This window comes from Monopterus albus, unplaced genomic scaffold (genome assembly GCF_001952655.1).
Source record: "Monopterus albus unplaced genomic scaffold, M_albus_1.0 scaffold4.1, whole genome shotgun sequence".
NCBI lineage: Eukaryota > Metazoa > Chordata > Actinopteri > Synbranchiformes > Synbranchidae > Monopterus > Monopterus albus.
In genome coordinates this window covers 8,056,877-8,077,500 of record NW_018127884.1, presented here as the reverse complement: position 1 = coordinate 8,077,500, position 20,624 = coordinate 8,056,877, and the positions used below count along the sequence as shown (strand labels likewise).

At 43.2% G+C, this 20,624-nt stretch overlaps 1 protein-coding gene across 1 annotated transcript in view; it reads left to right on the top strand.

The window, feature by feature from the left end:
• The first annotated feature begins 510 nt into the window (after window positions 1-510).
• Window positions 511-20,624, top strand: part of gse1b (Gse1 coiled-coil protein b) — a 160,893-nt gene continuing 140,779 nt past the window's right edge. Inside the window, exon 1 of the mRNA XM_020608525.1 lies at window positions 511-1,614. Within this exon, the coding sequence (XP_020464181.1) occupies window positions 646-1,614 (969 nt within the window). The 5' untranslated portion in view covers window positions 511-645. The remainder of the gene's footprint in view (window positions 1,615-20,624) is intronic.

Sequence of the window (20,624 nt, the reverse complement as noted above, 5' to 3'; positions counted from 1 at the left end):
GCAACAGGCGATGGCTGGAGGAGGGGAATGTCAGACTTGTGGAGCCGCCTCAGATCCAGCGTGTTGTCGACAGCAGATGCGCTCCGTCCAGACATCCACCGCTGCTGTACCTCGGAAGAGGCGAGGATCCCCGCAAGGCTGCGCTGTCATCTTTTGGCACCGCTGCTGTCACCACTAAATGTAGTATAGCTGTTCCCAGGGAGCATAACTCTGACAACTCCGATGAAGATGAGATTAACATTACAAGTGATGATGACAGGGATATGTATGACAGCAAAACAGGCCCAACAACTCAGCTTAGAGCTGCCAGAGATCTTTCAGCAAGAAAGGGTGGCCAATCGCACCATTCAGCTGATTCCAGTTCAGAAGAGTGTGTGTGCTATATCTGTGCCGCTGTGCTCAGACATGATGGCCGTTTTAAAGTCAGCGTTCAGAAACAGGAGAGGGCACAGGGTGAGCCCTTCTTTCCCTTCCTGTGGCTTCACTCCCCTCCCCGTGGTGCATTGCCAATCAGCCTCCCTCTTGCAACAGTGGCAGAGGTTCCAGCTGGCAGATGTGCCTGTCCTCCAGCGCCTTTATGTAATCCCCATCAACCAAGACACCAGTGCTCTCCATCCTCCCCAAGAGGGAAACCCCCCAGATCCCATGGACTGCACACCTGAGACCAAGGCTTCCCAAGATGCCTGTTTCCTCTGTGGTCAGAAACGTGGAGGAGATATGAGAGAAGCATATGTACAGGCTGGTGTTGGCAAATCCCGTGGTGTGATGTATTTTCCCTTCATCAAAATGTTGCCTTGCCCACCTAACTCCCAGGGTGTGAAGAATGGCCGTGTGCGCTGCTGCCCACAGTGCCATTTTATCCTGGAGGACATTTGGGAAGCATATCGACTCAGCTTGAGTGAAGACCTCATCACCTCTGTCAGCTCCTTCCTGGTCAGGTACCATGCTGCTATGGCGATTGAGGGTTTTGGACCAGCTCATTCCCAGATAGGTGTTGCCGCTCGCCCTGGCAGCTCAGTGGCAGTGTGTTACCTGTGTGGAGCTGAGCTGTGTGCAGGTGAAGAGTACCAGCTGCATGTCAACCCACCTGGGCGCTGTGGGGAGAGGGAGCCTTTCTTCCCCTTCCTAACCGTCCACCCTCCTGCACCCCGTGCCAAACCAGTCGACGCCACAGGCCTGGTGTCAGCTTGTAACCTCTGCTATCATGACCTGCATGCCCAGTGGGCCCAGCATGAAAGCAAGGGCATGGGTCCATCCATTCCTTCTACCTCTAGCTTATCCAGCGCCAACCCCCAGCCGCCCAGCTCCCCCTGGGCCCGGCAGTACAGTTGTGAGGCTTTTGTGTGTTTCTTCTGCAGGCAGGAGCAGCGCAGGCAAGGTAGGCTGTGTGCTGTTATTGTGGCCAGGCTACCTGTGTTCCTGTATGCACCTCGCAGCACATGCACACTCCTGGTGGATGATGGGAGGAGGCTGGTGATTGGCTCATGTGTGGAATGTAAGGCCATGATGCAGGTGGGACAAAGCATGCAGCAGGACAGGGATAGGCTGGGACATGGAACCTCAGATGGGGAGAAGAAAGAACCAGAATCAGCCTCGCCACAGTCTAGACTTAAGGTAAGACTGAAGCAAACTGCCTGACAGGACAAAACATAGTGATATGCTTCTTTTTTCCTTGTGCTTTTATATTTTACTCAATGAATTCTTAAGCCTTGTTAAAATGACAGTCATCTGTCTGCATTCCCACAGAGCAGAGCAGACTGTGTTTGCCCTGATATGACCTCTGAGTCACATGATTTTGACATTTTGCATAGTGGGGTTGCTGTGATAAACAAACGCAGCAGAGTGATAATTGAAACGCAGCGCATTTTGTGCTTGTAACAGTTTTACTGTGTTTTGGTTAAATGCATTAATATTTAAATTGCTTAGCGTGTGATGTAATACTGTATACAATTTTTTTGCAGGAGAGTAGATGTTAGATTTCAAACAGTAATGTGTGCTTGTGTATGGGGGGAGAGGGGATGCGGGAGATGATGAATAATAAGACAAACATTTTCATCAAAATGTACTTCTATAAACACCAGAGGAAACCTTTGAGGAACTGAAGGCTGTGCTTGCTGTGCATGTGTTTGATTGTGTTTATTTGAGGAAGCATGACTGAGTGTGTCTCCCCTTTACTAAACAGTTTTGGTCTGAACATGTTGAGGGTATTGTATTTTCATGGTAGTTTGGTTTAAAACAGCTCTATAACATATTGCTTCAGATAATGCTTACCTTGCTAATTAGACCTCTTTTACTTGGAAAATAGACCTCATTTCTTCTAAAAACACCAGCTGTTAACATATCCTTTTAACAGTCCCTTAAAAGCATGCAGGAATTTCAACTGATTGTTTAAACGTGTCAGTCTTTTTATGTAAAACAGTAACCTCAGCATTATGTCCTCATTAAATTAAATTTGACAGCCAAGTCTAATAAAAAAGTAAACTTAAAAAAAGACCAACACACTGTAAATCTGTTCTACCTCCATATGTTTGATTCTAATTATTCCCAGGATTTAGTGTGAATTACTCAAGATGACAGAGAGTCCCACTGAATTACTGTTCATAGATGCTCAGACTGTTCAGTACACTCCTGAAATATTCAAGGTATCCTAACGTTAATGGCAGTAATATATTATCACATCTGGGCCAAAAGTATTCATCATTCTGTTAAGGATTTAACAGATGTTGAAGTATAAAGCTGGTCATTGTCTATATTAACTGTATTTTCAACACTGTCCATACAGAGACTGTTAATGTGATCGGTGTGTCAGTCCTGGATCAGCTTGTTCATCTCTGTTGTTGTTCAAAAAGGATTAAAAACGCAACACTGCTGCACTGGGTGACATATTTCTTCATTGGCAAACCCCAGACCTGAGTGTGAAGGGCTAGCACAATGTAAACAAAACTGAGCGCTCACACACAGTCTTGCACATGCACAATTGACTCTGACTTGTGCTAACTTCAGGAAATTATGGCCAGACAGAGCGTTTGGGCCAACATAGTCAGGCCTGGTGTTTGATTATGAAAGAATGTCGCCCAGTGCACCGGTGTGTTTCCCTGATTTGCTTTTAGTTGTTTTTGAACAACAACAGAGGTCTGTCGCACACTTGTGCTAACTTCAGGAAATTATGGCCAGACAGAGCGTTTGGGCCAACATAGTCAGGCCTGGTGTTTGATTATGAAAGAATGTCACCCAGTGCACCGGTGTGTTTCCCTGATTTGCTTTTAGTTGTTTTTGAACAACAACAGAGGTCTGTCGCACACAAGTTAATCCAGGACTGACAGATATTAAGTGTGAGTACAGGTAATTACTTTGGCAGTGATGTGTATTTAGCCATAGATTCTGTGTATATTGCAAAAATTATGTGATGTGTTATTGAGATTGTTTCTCTTCATAGTCATGACAAAGTCCTGCATGTTATTGTTGTAATACATGATTGTGATGGGTAGAGATGCTTTCACTGGTGGTCCAGATGGGCTGACCCGGGCAGCAGTACATCTACACACTTCCTATGAGGAGAGATCAATCCATCATCGTTCTCTTTCTTGCTTTTTTCTGTCACCAAATTTTTGTTCCTTTCTGCCCTTCTCTCAACAACACACATAATAGTAAAATAGCTTTCCTGCTGTTAAAAAGCTGGTGGTTGAACCCTGCTTTCCACCACTAACAGAGGGTGCAAGTTGGTGGGGGCAGGGTTATATGGAGGATGAGTGCAGGGCAAATCAAGATGACAGTGAGTTAACAGAGAGCTATGAAGCATTTAGACAGCCAGCCAGCCGGCTCTGCGAACCGCACTCTCGTGCAAACAGACACTGGCTGTCCAGCCATACAGGACATGTGAAGAACATCTGTGGATGCCTTTCACACTCAGCAACCACAGTGGGTCACACATTCATACCAGCTGTCTGGAACTGTCCTCTTCTCTCTGTCCCTTCAAGAAGTGTTTGAAGTAACTCTGTCACTCTTACTGTTATCTCCTAGCTTAAATCTTTATGACTTTCCTGAGCTATGTTCTCAGATGAGCTCATAGCAATCACATGTGTGGGGAGACTCCTGATATAGAGTATAATTATGGAACCAGCTTTTCTGCCTGCCAAGGTCGAGGCATCACAGGGTGGGTGGGACGAGACGGGTGGTGGAGCAGACATGGTTTCGGGTGATCATTTTGGACTGGGAGCGTTGCAGGTGGCACAGTCAGTGACCTCATGGTTGAGAAAGTGCCAGTGAGTGTTTCTGTGGTGAAGGGGAGGCGTGATAGAGCTGCTGGGGAACAGGTGCTTTGTCCTTTAGTGTCATGTTATACATGCTCGAGAGGGTCTGTCATCACTGGGGTTTGGGTTGCTATGAGGGAGTGGCCATCAGTTTCCGCTGCATGTGGAGGGGGATGTACAAAGATCAACATGCTCACACACAGTAGCCTGTCCTCTGTATTCTCTACAGTATTTACAACTTCTCCTCTACAATTTCTATCCTCTCATATGCTCACTGGCCCCTTTATTAAGTACATCTGTAAATTGTATGCAATTCAGTGCGATACTTAATTTTGTGACCCTCTCATAGATGTAGCTCAGGAGGACAGAAATATAGAGACACCTCTAAATATTATGTAGTCCTGTCATCTTGATTTGCCCTGCACTCATCCTCCATATAACCCTGCCCCCACCAACTTGCACCCTCTGTTAGTGGTGGAAAGCAGGGTTCAACCACCAGCTTTTTAACAGCAGGAAAGCTATTTTACTATTATGTGTGTTGTTGAGAGAAGGGCAGAAAGGAACAAAAATTTGGTGACAAAAAAAAGCAAGAAAGAGAACGATGATGGATTGATCTCTCCTCATAGGAAGTGTGTAGATGTACTGCTGCCCGGGTCAGCCCATCTGGACCACCAGTGAAAGCATCTCTACCCATCACAATCATGTATTACAACAATAACATGCAGGACTTTGTCATGACTATGAAGAGAAACAATTTCAATAACACAAGCTTTAACTATGACCTCAATAATGAACATATTATTGGATTAATACATTTATGACAATTTCCGTTGGCTGGTGACTGTCTATATTCTACATAGACATGTGTAAACATTATTGTGCATGTATGAAAACGGTGGATGATGCTTGGCAAAATATGAATTAACTCATGAAATGAGATCTGCCACAGGACACTCTGGTAGCTGTCAAATGTAACACACATGCGCACAAGCACAAGTGATGAGCAGTTATCATGTTCTCTGTTCTGTTGCAGTGTGTTTAATTAGCACGTTGGACATGACCTTAGACAAGTCTGTAAGTACAGACCAACATCTGGGGAGGGGCTGCTGGTCAGCAGAGCTCTCACTTGCACTCTTGGTGAAAAAGATATTCGTTGATTTGTGGTTTATTCACTGAAATTGTTGCTGGCATGAAGTTGCATTGTTATAAAGATTGTTTAACTCCTATTTCAGCTTAATGAGATGTGGCACAAATTCTCTCTTGTTTCACTATCCCTTTCCTGTAGCTCAGCAGTGATAAACTGTGTGTGTGTCTGGGGGACAAGAGGGAATTTTGTAATAAAACACTAACAATACATTTTTGTTTTGACTACTTCAGGCTGCTGTAAGAGTCATATTAGCTTGATCTGAACTTTACGGTGCCTTTTTGCACTTAAACAGGATGGATTCTGTCTCCCATCCTTCTATTGGAATCACGTTAGGAAGTGACTGCTTCATCGCCAGGAAAAACAATAAGAGCACACTTCTCCTTTGGGCATGTACGTACTGTGTGTTTTGAGTTGAAAAGAGGGTGAACATATTTACAACGTATTTCTCACTTTTGTCACTTTAAAAAGTGTTAAAGTAAAAAAGTGATAAAAGTAGATAGAAAATTATTGGCAAAGCAAAAACAAAAAGGACTGTAAACAGCTGATATCAAAGTTACATGCTGGTTAAGCTGATTAATAGAAACCAGCATTGCACACATTTGTTGCTGTAAGGATTGGGAGTGAAGCTTAAAACTAAACCCACTTAGTCTCACTATGTCTTCTGCTTGTACAAGGACACAAAACTGCAAATACGTTAATCATTACTCAAACATAACATAGATAAATACTGTGGAATTGTACACACAAACATAGCAAGCCTCTCTTACATATACACACTTATATGTATACATAGGTATATGGTGTGCGTGTCTGGATCCACACATGGATGTTTATATTTGTATGGTGGTCTGCTGAGTGACTGTTTTGAGTGGATGATTATTGTTGACCTGTAAAAGTAGCAGAGGTAGTTCTCTGACTGAGCTCTCAGTTGCTGTGTGTATGTGTTAGCATTGCGTGTTCTGTAGTTTTTTTGTGTGCTCCTTTTGTGTGTGTGTGCATACTGTGTATTCATGTGTGTTTGGTGTAAAAGATGCAGATCACTGCACAGCCCACAGTTCTGTAAAGGAGGCATTTGCTGTGACAAGAAAAACATGCCGGCGTTCTTGACAGTGTCGCCAAGGAAGATTTATAGTGTAGTGAAAGGAGTGAGGGCGAAATTCCACTTTACACACAAATGTGATTGTGAAGTTGAAAAGGAAGAGTGAATTATTGGAAGAAGTAAAAGAGGAAGACAGAATAGTGGGAGGCTGAGACAAGGTTCGGGGATTAATGGGATTTTAAATTGCAGCCAGAGGAAAACAGAAGTAAAAGGAGTTCCCCTCAGATCAGTTCATCATAAAAGGAAATATTACAGCTGAATCTGTTTTACTCAGAAATGAGATTCTATTAAGATTGTATAAATGTCAGGCATGTGAGGTGGTGTGGAATTAACATACGGATGTGAGCTGCCCTTCTGCATGCTTGTGTGTATGAGTGTGAGTTTAGTCAAAGCCATTCATATTGCGTGTCCTGTGAAAAGTTCTTGCAGCTGTGTTTCTCTCTGCTCCCAGCAGTGGAGTCAGACAGACAGACCGGCATTTCACAGGGAATCCTCTGGTATTTGAGGGGCTTAGTATCAAAGCTGCTGGAGGTGGGTTTTGATTTAGCATTTAAAGCTTTAATCACCTTCTTCCCGCAAACTTCCCTCAAGTGCTGCATTCTTGCTGAATGGAGAAATCAGGTCCTTCATGGAGCACATGGGACAATGGTGTTCCAGTGTTTCATTCTTTGTCTTCCCTTTTGCATCTCAACGTTGCAAAGACTCACCTATATACACGTCTCCTACAGTACTAGTTTTAGGGACACCACAATATGGCCTGTCCCTTATCTCTATACTGTACCTCTGGCCTTTTGTGTGGTACTGTGTGTGTCCTTGCTAGTGTTGGATACACCATATCCTGACCCTCATACATTATAATATTAAGGTTAGGTTTTCCAAATGTTTTTTGTTGTAGAAATCTGCTCCAAAACTTGTCTTAATGTGGGGAAGTGCTGTTGAAGCTTCCTGTGACCCAGTCTCGTTGAACAGCGCTGGCGGCAGTGCAGAGATATTAGCTTCTAAAAGGTTTTGAGCAGGATTGACCTCTCTAACCAATCAGAGATTTTCAATTATTTCTGCTTGATCAGTAAATTTATTTGCCTTCTCATTTACTGTAATTTCACAACAACGAGTATCTGACGAGCTGGGCAGAGCATGGCGGAGTGTAGCAGATCACAGTAGAGCATAGTGGAGCAGGGAGAGGGAGCGCTGGGCGAAGCAGAGTGTCATCATACTATTGCTACCTTAAGTTATATACTGTGGCTTTAAATATGGGGTTTTAGTTGTCCAAACCATATCTACTGTCCATATCAACGTCCTGACATTAAAGTACATAGAGTGTGCATATCTGTGGTGGCTGTATTAAGGGAACTCACTATAGGACTCCAGTATTATGTCTTTTGATTGCAGTGAAAGTTACTCATGCAGTGCATCTCCCCAAAGGTTCTCCCTCTCCCATCTACTGTGTGCTGTGCTGCCTACTTCATATGTTTTCAAAGGTCATTAAACAGAGAATAACAGAATATGACTTTGTTTATTCAATTTGATTTGTCCTGTCAAGAGAGACATTTGTTTTAGCCATAATGGTGGTCTGTGGGGAAAATGCTTTTTTGACTGCAGGGGATTTTTTTCTTACAGTAATGTAGTTGGCCACTGGGGTAAATTGTCAGCAAACTGTAATCAGCAGTTTTTGTGTAGTTTGACAGACAGACAGCAGTGTTCTGGCAGAGACTGAAATCACTGGCAATCAGGTGAGAATGTGTTATTTAAATTGCAATACAACTGGGGAAACGTCAGGAGATGAACAGGAAAGATAGCCCTATGCAGCTTATTTGTCATCTCCTCAAATATATATGTGATTAAATGCTAACCCAAAAGGCATAGGTTTTCTTGTGCTCATTGTGTTCAAGGGTGGCAATCCAAATGGATGGATGACATATGTCAAATAGGATCATAACAGACTGACAAGAGGAAACGGTGGAGAAGAAAAGAGTCAGCAGTGTCACAAGTTTCCTCATATCCTGTGTTGGTACAAAAAGGAATGTCACTGAATGGCAGTGTGGTATTTGTAGCTTGTTATTCTGTAACTGTGACAGAATAAGAGCATGGCACTGGTGTTTTTGGTTGGTTTCTCCTTTTTTGAGAGTAAAACCTTGTCATGCCAGACTTCCAAGCTAGTTTATAGCTGACAGATGAAGGCATACTGACCTTTTAACCCTGCAGAGCCAAGCAGAGAGGGCATATCTAGCAGGCTCAGCACTCTGGGGTAGGGTCAGCAAAGGTCATATTGGAGGGAAGCAACCTGTTATAAGAGTCTGACACATTTGTTTTGACTTCAAAAATTCACTTCAGTATTATGTGGGCATAGCCTACAATCTGCCCTTGTCATGTATTTTGTACTTTGCCAGATGATGTTCCATTGAGGTGAAAGTTGAGCAAGTTCAACTTTTTGATGGTTCCTTTTGTGTTTCCTCATCGAAATGAATGCAGTGCAGTTTTTCACATGAGACTTAAATGTGGCCTTCAGAGCAGTGCACCAGATTGTTACAAGCTTATCTGTGTCATTTCTGTATTGAAGTGCAGACCATGTTTTGTGCCTAATGCAGCTGCGTGGGAGAGATACAGTAGATATACAAATTTCACCTCTTTCATTCTCTTGTTCTTGTTTGTACTGGTTGCTTTTCACAACAGCAACACACCATAGTAACACTTAGAACCTCTGCCTGCACTGGAGGACAATTGGTACACAATTCTCATCAGAGATTCGGACTCCTACACACCCACAGTGCACCACCACAGGAGTTTTCACTTGATTTTGCTTAATAGACTTCCTTTCAAGACTGTGAAGCAAGTATAGAATGTGCCTGATTGACACCTCTTTTCTGTCAGTTCTGTTGTGCCTTAGGGTGGGACAAGTTGTCTATTTATGATCCCCATTAGTGTAGGGAGTTTGGTGACCTCAGCAACCTCTCAGCATATCTCCACCCAGCTGTAACCTGAGAAGAGACCTAATCAGTCAAATGTAATTGAAAACACCTGTCTTGAGGCCTGAGACTTAGCCTTACTTTCTGGAATTTTCCCCACTGTGACCTCTGGCTCACGGGGGGTACACTTTGACTTTGAATTGTATTATAAAGTGAAATGATTCATAATGGCGCATGCCAGTGAGTCCTTCTGACTGACTGAAGATCTTCTCTTGATTACAGTATAAACATCTTCTATCAGCTGATGCTGCAATAAGCCAGTGGATGGCAGGAGTAAATGTTTCACCTGGGCCACCACATTTAATGGGTAATAACATGGAAATAAGTCAGAAAAATCTTTATTTAATGTCAGTGAAACAGAAATCTTTCACAGTGTATGACTAACTGTGCCCAGAAATCTTGCCCTTGTAAAAAAATTATTGTCTAAATTCGGTTGTTTGGGATGAAAAGGAAACATAGATGGCAGTGTCCCTCTAAACCACCTAAACTCTCGATCCTGCTGTGAATTGTTTTCTAAAATGTTTTTGTGGGTGCCCATGTGGCAGCAAAATATGAGTGTGCAATGAGCCTGTAAACTAACTGGGCTCCTGTGAGAACTGCACCATAGTCCTGAGTGGACTTCACAGTATGTAGCAGCTTTTCTTTGAATGTTCTACTTATATTGGTCTTTTTGGCCTTTCGATAGTCTCCATCTATCCTGCCATTATCTATACCACTTATCCTGATGAAAATGACAAAAAACACCATCTGAGGCTCTCTGCAGCAGTGTTTTCAACTTGGAAAAACAACGAGTCTGACTGTGTTATAGCAGTGGAATGGTAAATCAGTAACATTTTAATTTGAAACTTTGCCAACATGATGCACATTAGAAGAATTGACATTAACAACAGGTATTGATACTTTGTGTAAAGGTTATTTGGATAATGTAATTTAGTAATTAGCAAGATAATTTGAGGGTGTGTGCAGTTTTTGAAGCCATCTCTCCTGCATAATTTTAGCATTTTTTATGTCTTGAGGACACTGCCCTAACTTACTACATGATCAGAAAATCTTTTCTTACTTTGTAGGTATATGTGTATGCCATGTATATTTTCTGTACTGTACATCAGCTTTGAAGTAAATTATGTTGTGTTGCCACACTGGAGTCTGGCATGACACCAATGTGGAAGAGTGGTGCTGCTGTCGTGCTGTACTGCCCTAAAGTCTGGGTTTTACTGTAGTAAACCTTGTTTGACTGTGGTAATTATAGAGGACAGAGTACAGTATAATGTAACTATAGCTCAGCTCTCTCTGCCAGCGGCCCTTTGGTCATAACATATATTCATCCACAGTCACGTATAGATGCATACATTTGCAGACTTCTAATTACACACACGCATGTGTAATCTTAATTATCTTTAACAGCTGTGAGTGCATGTAAATGTGTGTGCTTGTGCAGATGTGTGTCTGCCAGGTGGTTGGGAGCACTGGCAGGTGTTTGCTCTTGCACTGGCAAATGCAGCTGGATTGTGTCGCAGCTGTGTATCTGAGTAGGGCTGAGTGTGTGGTTCTGCACCTGGACACAGCTGGAGTGTGTAGCAGCACAGTAGCTAATAGCAAACCTATTTCCTCGCCAGACATTCACCATATAACTGACATACAACTGATATTTTTCATTGCTTTTAAGTGCTACTTATTAGTCTTGCTCGTTTAGACATCCTGGGTGTTGCTGAAAGTCTGTGTGGATGTGATTCTTTATACTTCGGCTCTTTCTTCCATTTTCCACTTTGATTCTCTTTGCTCTTGCATCCTCCTCCTCGTCCTCCTGTTTGCTCCCTTTTCTGCTGATGCTTCTAATTGGGTGACAAGAGATAAGATTCCCTCTCACCTTGTTGTCAGAACAACTGGAGATGTCAGCTGGAGCTAAAATAGCCCCCTGTAGTGACTGAACCTACTACACACTCTCTTGCCCTACACTGAGCACACAGACAACTACTGGCTCCAACCGGTCAGCTGCTAGATAGTGTTACCCTCCCTCTCTCAGCCAACCAGAGGAGAGATAATGATTAGCATTACTGGTGATCTTCCTGGAGCTTATTTTGGCTGAAGAAGACATTCCCTCCTTGGTATGATTCCCTTCTCCTACCAGCTCCTGGCCCCAATGCCCTCCACCATCGCCCCTACACATGCCATCCAACCACCTGGTCTCTCACATATTCATCTTGCCTTGCCAGCTCTAGGACAGCTGGGCAAAAGGAGACAGAGTGTGTTTTGGACCCATGTGATACCTCTGGAAGAATGCAGTTCAGAGACTATACAATAGCTATAACACATTTAGTTTATGTGGCCTCTACACTGTGTGCTAAAAGTAGAGCCACTGTGGAGTGGCTTATGACGTGCATTGCTGTAATATACTCTGCAGCAGTTGTCTCTAAGGGGATACTCTGTGTAAATGGCATGTTAGAGTTTAACATTTGCCCTTGCTAAAGCCTTAGTTTGGGTTGCGATCCAGTTTCTGTGACTTGGTAGGAATCTAGAGCATCATGGAAACAAAGAACGGAGAGAGACCTAAATGTTAGCCAGGTGGTGCAGACTTCAACAGTGATGCTCTCACAGGCCATAATTTGGAACTGCTGGCACTTTGTGAATAGTTTCCATGAGAGAGAGTCTTCTACACTGACATGACCATCCAATGAGTCAGAAATAAACTGATACAGTTTCTCCATCTGTGCGACAGAGATGCCACTGATTCCTCCCAAAGGCCTGTCATTATTTATTTGTTACTTTTTGTCCGCTATCCCTTTCAAGTAGGCCATTTGCACTGTGGAAATGTTTTTAATATAGTTTTCATGTGGCGGCTTACCATTGCTGGTTATGTCGATGACATATTGAATGCATGCCTGACCTAATCCAGAGCTGTGATGCTAGCATCCTGCTAGCATCATGCCACCTGCCAACTTGGTCAGTGGCATTTCCCACATCCTTAAGAGTTGTGTGTGATGTGGACTGATGTGCTAGTCACGGTTAATGTGTGGAGCACATCCTCAAGGCCCCAGTTAAATAGTCAAAGTGGTAAGCCCACAGCATCACTTTTTAATGATCTTCAAACTCCTTGGGGCACAGCTACAATGTTACTGACTGTACTGGTAGATCTGTTGGCAAGGTTATAGAGACAGAATGTTTTAACCAGACCCATAATATATGGTATTGGACAAGCACTATGTTAGAAGGCCCTTTACCGTGAACATTATGAAGACAGGAACAAAATGTTAAAGGATAGTGTTTCCTTCAATGCTTACATTGTTATGAAAGTCAACAGAGGCAGAGGGATTTCAGATGTTTTTATGTTCTTCTTTTCTACGGGGGGCTGTAAAATTAGCACTTGGCTCGAGTTAGGTGTCAGAGGTCTTCTTCTCTCTCCCTTCTTTCCTCTTCTCCCAGCTCTGTCTTCTGTCTCTCCCTCTCCTTTTCTTGCTTGTCCCCCATCACCTCAGTCATCCTCTTTATTTTTCTGCAGCCCCCCCTTCCCCCTCTTCTCTCTTCCTCTGTCTTCTCCCCCCTCGTCTTACTCTCTCCCTGTGGTATTAGCGAGGCCACATGTTGTTGGCCTCTCCTGGTGGTGTGAGCCTCATGGCAGGCACTGGCTCCAGGCTGACGCGTAACTTGGTGTGTTTGTGTGTGTGTGTGGATGAGAGGGAGACTGTAATGTGTTCCTGCATGCCTAAGAGTGAGCATGTGCGTGCGTGTGTGTGTGAGGCTGCTAACACAGTAACCTGATAGTGGTGTGGCTGAGCAGTACAGAGCGGAGCAGTGCTGTGATTTATCCCGTGGGCCCAGCAGATGGCTGCAACAGGAGTTTGTTTAAGTTTGCTTCAGAGCCCGGCAAGCAGCCAGGAGCATAGACGGGGCCTGCCAGAAAAATGTTCACTGACTCTGGATGCCTAACCACACTGCTCTCCCTTCTGCCTCCCCCTAACCCCCTCACAGCCTCTTCACTCCAACACACTGCCAGAGACACACACACACATGCTCTTGCAGACTTTCTGTCGCTACTCTCTTTTTACCCCTCTCTAATTTCTTTCTTTCCTCCCATCTGCTTCTCACACATACACACACTAGTTTGTGCATGCTCCTCCGTTCTGTTGGCAGCATTCTTGATGCAGACATGATCTCACACCTCAGGAGGTGGCATTAAATACTGAGGAGGCATTCATTCCAGTGGGGTCTTCTGAACACAACCAGATGACCAACACTTTGCCTCTCCACTTTGGAAAAGAAATGGATCTCTGCAGAGTAAACACTAACACAGAAGCACATGCACAACCATACACAAGTTTGCAATGTGCACACATAGCAGATGGAATAGAGTCCATTTGTGTTTTAATGTTTGTGCGCTGCCTTTTCCTCTGTCGCTCTGACTCAAGCCCTTGGCCTCTGTCTGCAAAGGTGATGACAAGTCCTGCCACATCACTTTGCCTCACCCAGGTGATAACTCTTGACCTCCCTCTCCACACATCAACCTTGCTTTTTGTCTGGTCTGTTCCGTGTCTTTGCCTCCTCTGTGTTTAGTCCTCTTCTAAACACACAGTTCAGCAACAAAAATTCAGGGTCAGTGTGTCTAAATCGGATGAAGCAGCAGACATCAAAGCAGACGTTTTTCTGAGACTGATGCCTGAGACTGCAAGGTGGGGGAAGGTTTTGACAATATATAGTCAGGCAGTATAATGTTTTCACATAATGGACTCAGGAGCAAATCAGAACACAAAAGCACGTGGAGTGAGAACACAACTTGTATACAGTCAACAAAGTTGTTCAAACAGTCAGACTATTCAGATGGTCAGATGGTAGACCTTAACAATTTATACACAGTACAAGAAAGATGGTGGACTTCAACACAATAAACGGAACAGGCAAGATGGCAGTCTACAGGTGAGTACAACATTAGTAGGTAAAGACTTTCCAGGGGATAAGGCAGCGAGCAGGGTTCAGCCTGTACAACAGGTTGGGAAACACTCGGGGAGAATAGTCCACGGGCCAAAATATTACAACTAGCTCCTTGAACGTGAAATCAGCAGTTTAATGTGATATATTTTAGTTTTTATACTTAACTGACCACAAAATTCGATGCAAGTCTTTCTAGTCCCTTCCTGGTGTAGTTGGCAGACCTCTCTGTAATGTATTCATCTGTCATGATTCGGTTCCGCTGCTTCCTGTCCGGCTTTTATTTTGACGTTACTTCCTGTTTTTGTTTCACCTTAGTTTCGGTCTTTTTATGTTCTTCATCACTCACATTGGTTTCACCTGTTTCGTTATTGTTTACACCTCTATTTAGGCCGCGTCCTCCCACCAGGACGCTGCCAGATTGTTCTAGATCCCAGCTCTGACTTTCCAGCATTTTTCTTCGGTTTTGGTATTTTGTGTTTTTGATCTCGGACTGTTACCTTGGACTATTCTATTCTGCCTCGCCCTCTTGTTACGGACTGCCACGGTGTATGATTATCGGACTTTCACTTTTGGACAATGAACTTTGGATTCCCCTGGATGTATGTGTTTGCTGGCTCTGACCTGGGACTGATACCAACCGTGAGTTTTGTGTTTCACCTTGTCTTGTATGATTTTGTTTAGTTTTAGTTCTTTTATTAAAGAGACGGTTTTGTTCAACACTTCCTCGTCTGGCCTTTTAATTGAGTTCACTAAACACTTTTAGGCAGCATCACGTGCCGTTTCTGACATTCATCCAGTATCCTAAGAAATGGCCATATGAACATCTGAATACCTGTTCCCAGACCTCTATAGTCTATAAACATTACCAGTCCGTCACAAACTAGAGGTGTGTATATAGATGCATGTGTCTATGGTGAAATAGTTCTATGTTTTTGTGATTTAATTGGGAAGAAACATTTTCATTTCATGGTTTTAATATTTCTTTACTCCACTCTGTGGTGCAGTGTTTTACACCCTATAGTTTTCTATATCTGTCAGTTCTTTTTCTCTCACTGTTGTGCTTTTTTTAATCACTTGCATGCTGTTTCTGCTGTAGGTTCTCTGTTTCTTTCTCAACCTGTCTCCTAGCTGATAGTCAGTAATACTACATATAAGAGAAAATGAAGAAGTCCACTATTATAGACTTCAGCCATGGAGGAACTAAATCTATACATAAACTATGGAAGGAGAGGGCATCCTTGTGTGAGTGTATGTAAAGTATGTATGAATAATATGTGTACTAATTGTGGAGGCTGTCAGGAACATTGTGCTTTGGCACTGATCCTTATTTCCTTTAAAGCAACATAAGTCATTCCCACTGTGTGTTGTGTCCTCGGTTCAGACACGCAGCTGAATGTTATCTCTGTTGTGTAAGCCTGTCAGGGTTTGTTAAAGATAAGACTGGCATGTGTGAGTTCCTGGAGGCTTACAGAACACCTGCTTCCAGATCAGCTTGTGTGTATTATGGTGGTTTCATACTTTTACATCTGTGGTGAACAGTGCTCAACTATGAAAGAGGGCAGGAAACTGATCATTGTTATACAGTAACTGAATCACATAAGATCGAAGTCATTTCAGAAAACTACAGTTTCCAGCTTTGATTTTTACTCTAAAACCATCATCAGGAGCAGGTGGAGATGTCAGGAAACAACAGTAATAGCAGTAAGTACCACCTGTCAGCTGAGTATTCATTTTCACTAATTAGGTGGCTGATGTTGTAGTCTTAAATGTTTTAAAGATGTCCAAATGATATGTTTCCTCCAACGACAACAAAAGGATATACGTAGTCTACCAGCAATGAACCCTGTGGGGTGGGAGGAGGGAGGTTATTTGATAGCAAAGCCTGTAATTAGCACTAGGTTTGAACATTTGATGAAAAATTAAATGTTTTGAACATGTTGGCAGCCGACCTGTAACAGCAAGGAACAAATGTTTATTTTAAGCGATAATATAATACCCATCTCATACAGTGACACTGTATGACTGACTGTTAAACTGACAAGAAAGAGAAAGAAACAATAGCTTTAGTTTTTTTGGATGATAGTCATGTATACTTTTAATAAGAACAAACAACCAGACCACCTTCGTTCTGGTTCCTGTTGTAACAGCAGCAAGCCCAGTTCATGAATTGAAAACTACTGCAATCAACACTTATTATTCGTGTGGTGTTTGGGGGGACCTTTCTGTGTGACATCCCCTCTCTGCTACTGTATGCACATCTTTTTGAAAACCACTTCAAATGCAGACACGTTGCATATCAAACAGAAAGCACACAAAGAGGATGCAGGTAAAGAAGAAAGAATTCTTTTTTAGGCTTATATCTGGCTACAGCTCCGCTCCTTGATACCCTGGGAGGAGAGGAAGTGAGCAGGTCACAGGTCAGGTAACTTAGCAGTCACTAATGAATATTTATCTGTTAAGGTTACACTTGGTTGACATGGACGTGCTTTGTCCAGACTAATTACCTCATGTGTTCTTGTATCTACTTATTGCTTTCATATGCTGTTCTACAGTATATACTGTTGTATATGGCCATACATTAAAGTCAAGGTTGTAAGCAGGATTTAATAACTACTGATGGTAGAAGCACTCCATCCATCCATCCATCCATTATCTATACCACTTATACTCGAATAGGATCGCAGGGCACTGGAGCCAGTCCCAGCTGACACTGGGCGAGAGGCGGGGTCCACCTTGGACATGTCGCCAGCCTATCACAGGGCTGACATGTAGAAAAACCACCACACACACCCACACTCACTCCTACGGGCAGTTTAGAGTCTCCAGTCAACCTAAGCTGCATGTCTTTGGACTGTGAGAGGAAGCCGGAGTAGAACCCACGCAGGCACAGGGAGAACATACAAACTCTGCATAGAAAGCCCCAGGTTGGCCTGGGTTCAAACTTGGAGCCTTCTTCCTGTGAGGAGACAGCACTAACCACCATGCTGCTGTGCTGCCCCTGTCACAACAGTTTGACCAAGATATTTTCAATTAATTGGGTCCTTCATAAAGGTGTTCTTTTAATTGTCATTGAAAAAAAAACAACAGTAAAATAAATACTTCTTGTGCAGCACCAGACACTCATCCTGGTGCAGATGGTCCAACATTAAACCGTCTCTTCCATGAACATGTTCTGTGTTCATGTGTTTGATGTTTCATCAGGATGGCTGAGCACAGCCTTGTAACCATTATGTATGTATTTTTTAAACCAAGGTAGTACCTGTGTTAAAACCTCATTGCATGTAAAACATTTGAACTCTAATTGTAATTCCAGTCAGATATTGTACACTTTTGTAAACCTATTTGTCTGTACTGTTATTTAATTTTCTGACTTGATCTATGAGAGTCGGTAATCCTAGCAGACAGCATGTGTTTTTTTTTAAAACTAAAATAACCTTGAGCTGTTTTTGATCTCCTGTCCAGTGTTGCTCATATCCAGTCCACTATGAATCAGTGAATACAGAGTGATGATAGACAAAAACATGTGTTTCGGTGTGGACTGTGGATCCTTAGGGAATGGCATTCATTTACCCCATGTCCTCACTGTCCTGTGTATAATACTGTGTATTTGGACCAGGCCAGATGGGGATTTTGTGAGTCGTCCACCTGTGGGTCTGCCTGAGGAGAGTAGTGAGCACAGCAAACCAGAGCCTCAGACAGACTGACGCTGGCCGAGCTGTGATCGGACGCTGTTTGACTTCCACTCAATATGGAACATCTGTCTTTGGGCTTGGATTGATAGCAGGCTTTGGACAAGGTCCCGCACCGCACAGCTCCACAGGTGTCAGAGTTGCTCAGGGTTGTGTATAAGCTTCTGATTGTGTGAGAAAGACAGCGTGAGCCCTTATGTTTGTGCACACACATGTGAGAACGTTTTGAGTACTAGAGCATCTTGAATGTGTCAGTGTAGATCAGTGTGGTGTCTGTCACTGTAGATCAAAGTAGTCTTTCTCTGTTGTATTCCTGTGCTTGGCAGCTGCATTTATAGTGTTGCTGAGCCGGTCAGTGGCCAGAGTCTGCATGCATGGCTGTGGGCCTGTTGGATCTCTGTGATAGGCTGTTAAAACTGAATGACAGCTCTGCTTTACAAGCTGCTATACATCACCCCATAGACCTGCTGCAAGCGTGGGAACACACACACATTTTTGTCTGAGTGTGTGTCCACGTGTGTGTGTGTGAAAGCGAGTCGGTGAGTATCAGGGGTCAGTGTGGAGCAGAAACAGGGCCTGCTGCTGAATGATAAGACCTGCTGACCTCGTAACCTCAAGCTCGCCGTGACGAGGTCATCTCGAATTACACCTTGGCAAATGTTCCCTTTCTGCTAGCATTAAAACAGGAAGGTCAACTTCTGGAACATCAACCTTTTCTAGCCTGGTGATGGATGATGGCCTTCTGTCCAACCTTTTGTCCAGCAAACAGAGACAAGTGGGCAAACACTGTCAGAGGCTAACTCATTATTACATTTTGCTCATAAGAACTGAATATATTCTACATGCCAAATTGTCTGCAGTAAAAAGGACACAAGGAAATACTTTATTGTTTGATCCATACATGTATATTACAATAAAGTGATTATGTGACTTGCCACTAATCTAGGACACCAGCCAGAAATGATGTGTTCACTGTAATTTGTTACAGTGCATGGTCCAACTTAGTTGGAATTAAAGTAAAGTTTCTGTTAAGTAACTTGCTGTACAAGTTTCCTGTGACTGTAGAGTAGATGGAAGAGTAGGTAAGCTATTAATTATAGGGCTGATGGTTTGATTCCTGGCATTGCATGTCAAAGTGTCCCAATCTGTTTCCCAGATGTAAGTTTCTTTTGATAAATGTATCTGCAAATAATGTAAAGTCAAAAAAATTTGGACTTCATCCTGATTTTTTTCTACATTTCTCTTGGGTGAGACTTCCCACGTGTGTGGTATTACGTGGCCCAGCCCTGATGTAAATATTTTTGAAGAGTGCAGGCACCATAGGCACAGGGTCTGTCTAATTGCGTGTGAGCCAGAGGATGACCTCAGAGAATTATGTAGAGAGACCCAGGGGGATACCGAGTGTGTGTGTAGCACAGTGAGTGTATCTACAGGTAATGTGCACATAATAACAAAAGTCAACAGAATTAAGTAAACAACTGATCTTGTTTGTCTCTGTGTTTATTGGAAGTTAAATTATCCAACACTTTGTGACATTCCCTAAATCACTCTTCGCCACTTGCATCTGGGTTCTGCTCAGTGACACGCATCCACATGTTTCAAATGTACTGATAGCATTAGAAAGTTATTTTAGTAAAGGTCAGTGGTTTCAGTTACTTTTGGATCTTTTTGTTCCCAGCAGTAACACTGGACATTTAAACAAGATTAAATGCCAAACATTGTTTGGACTTAATGTGACACTGATTTATTTATTTATTTATTTTTTGTACCCAGTGAACATCTGACAGGAGCCTATGTACACATAACCCCCACCTAAGCTGCCAAGACTTCTCGTTCTCTCTCTTGGTCTCTGTCTTTCTTAGTTTCTTTTGCCCTCATTCTCATTCTCAACTCTAAATCTTCCTCCTCCTCATTCTTCACCTCTGCTTTCTCCCTCTCAGTGGAGAGCAAGTCAGTCATTTCTGGCACCAATGCATCGAATCTAATTTATTGATATTGTAATTTTAGTTTTTCATAACTTATCTATCTATGGCTTTTTTCATGTTCAGTGGTAAAAGGCAATCAGTGATGTGAAGTTCACAGCAGGCGAGCTGGGTACAAAGCATGTGTTTATGCTGGTGTGTGTGTTTAAGTACTTGCCTGTGTGTGTGGGTGTGCACAAGCCAAGCACAGATGTTCTCAAAGGCTCCAGTTTTTAGGCAGTAGTTCCCCCTCTCCCCTTGCAGAAACAGGGAAGTGTCTAATAAAAGGCGGGTGTATGAGACAGGGTGAGTCATACACACACACACACACACACAGACAGAGAGAGAAAAAGTCAGCCTCCTTCAGTCTCTCCGAGCTTGTGAGTGAAAGAGCGAGGCAGGAAGCAGGGAGGGAGGCTGTGCCAAGCTGGAGCTGAATTCCTGCCAAGAGTCTACTTGTTTGCTCGTCTGGCTGGAGCCAGAGGCTGACCTTATTAGCTACGAGGGCAGCCGTCTTATTAAAACACATCTGGCGCTCAGGGAGCCCAAATAGTCCTCATATTGTCTTCCTGCTTTCTCCTGACCTTGACTT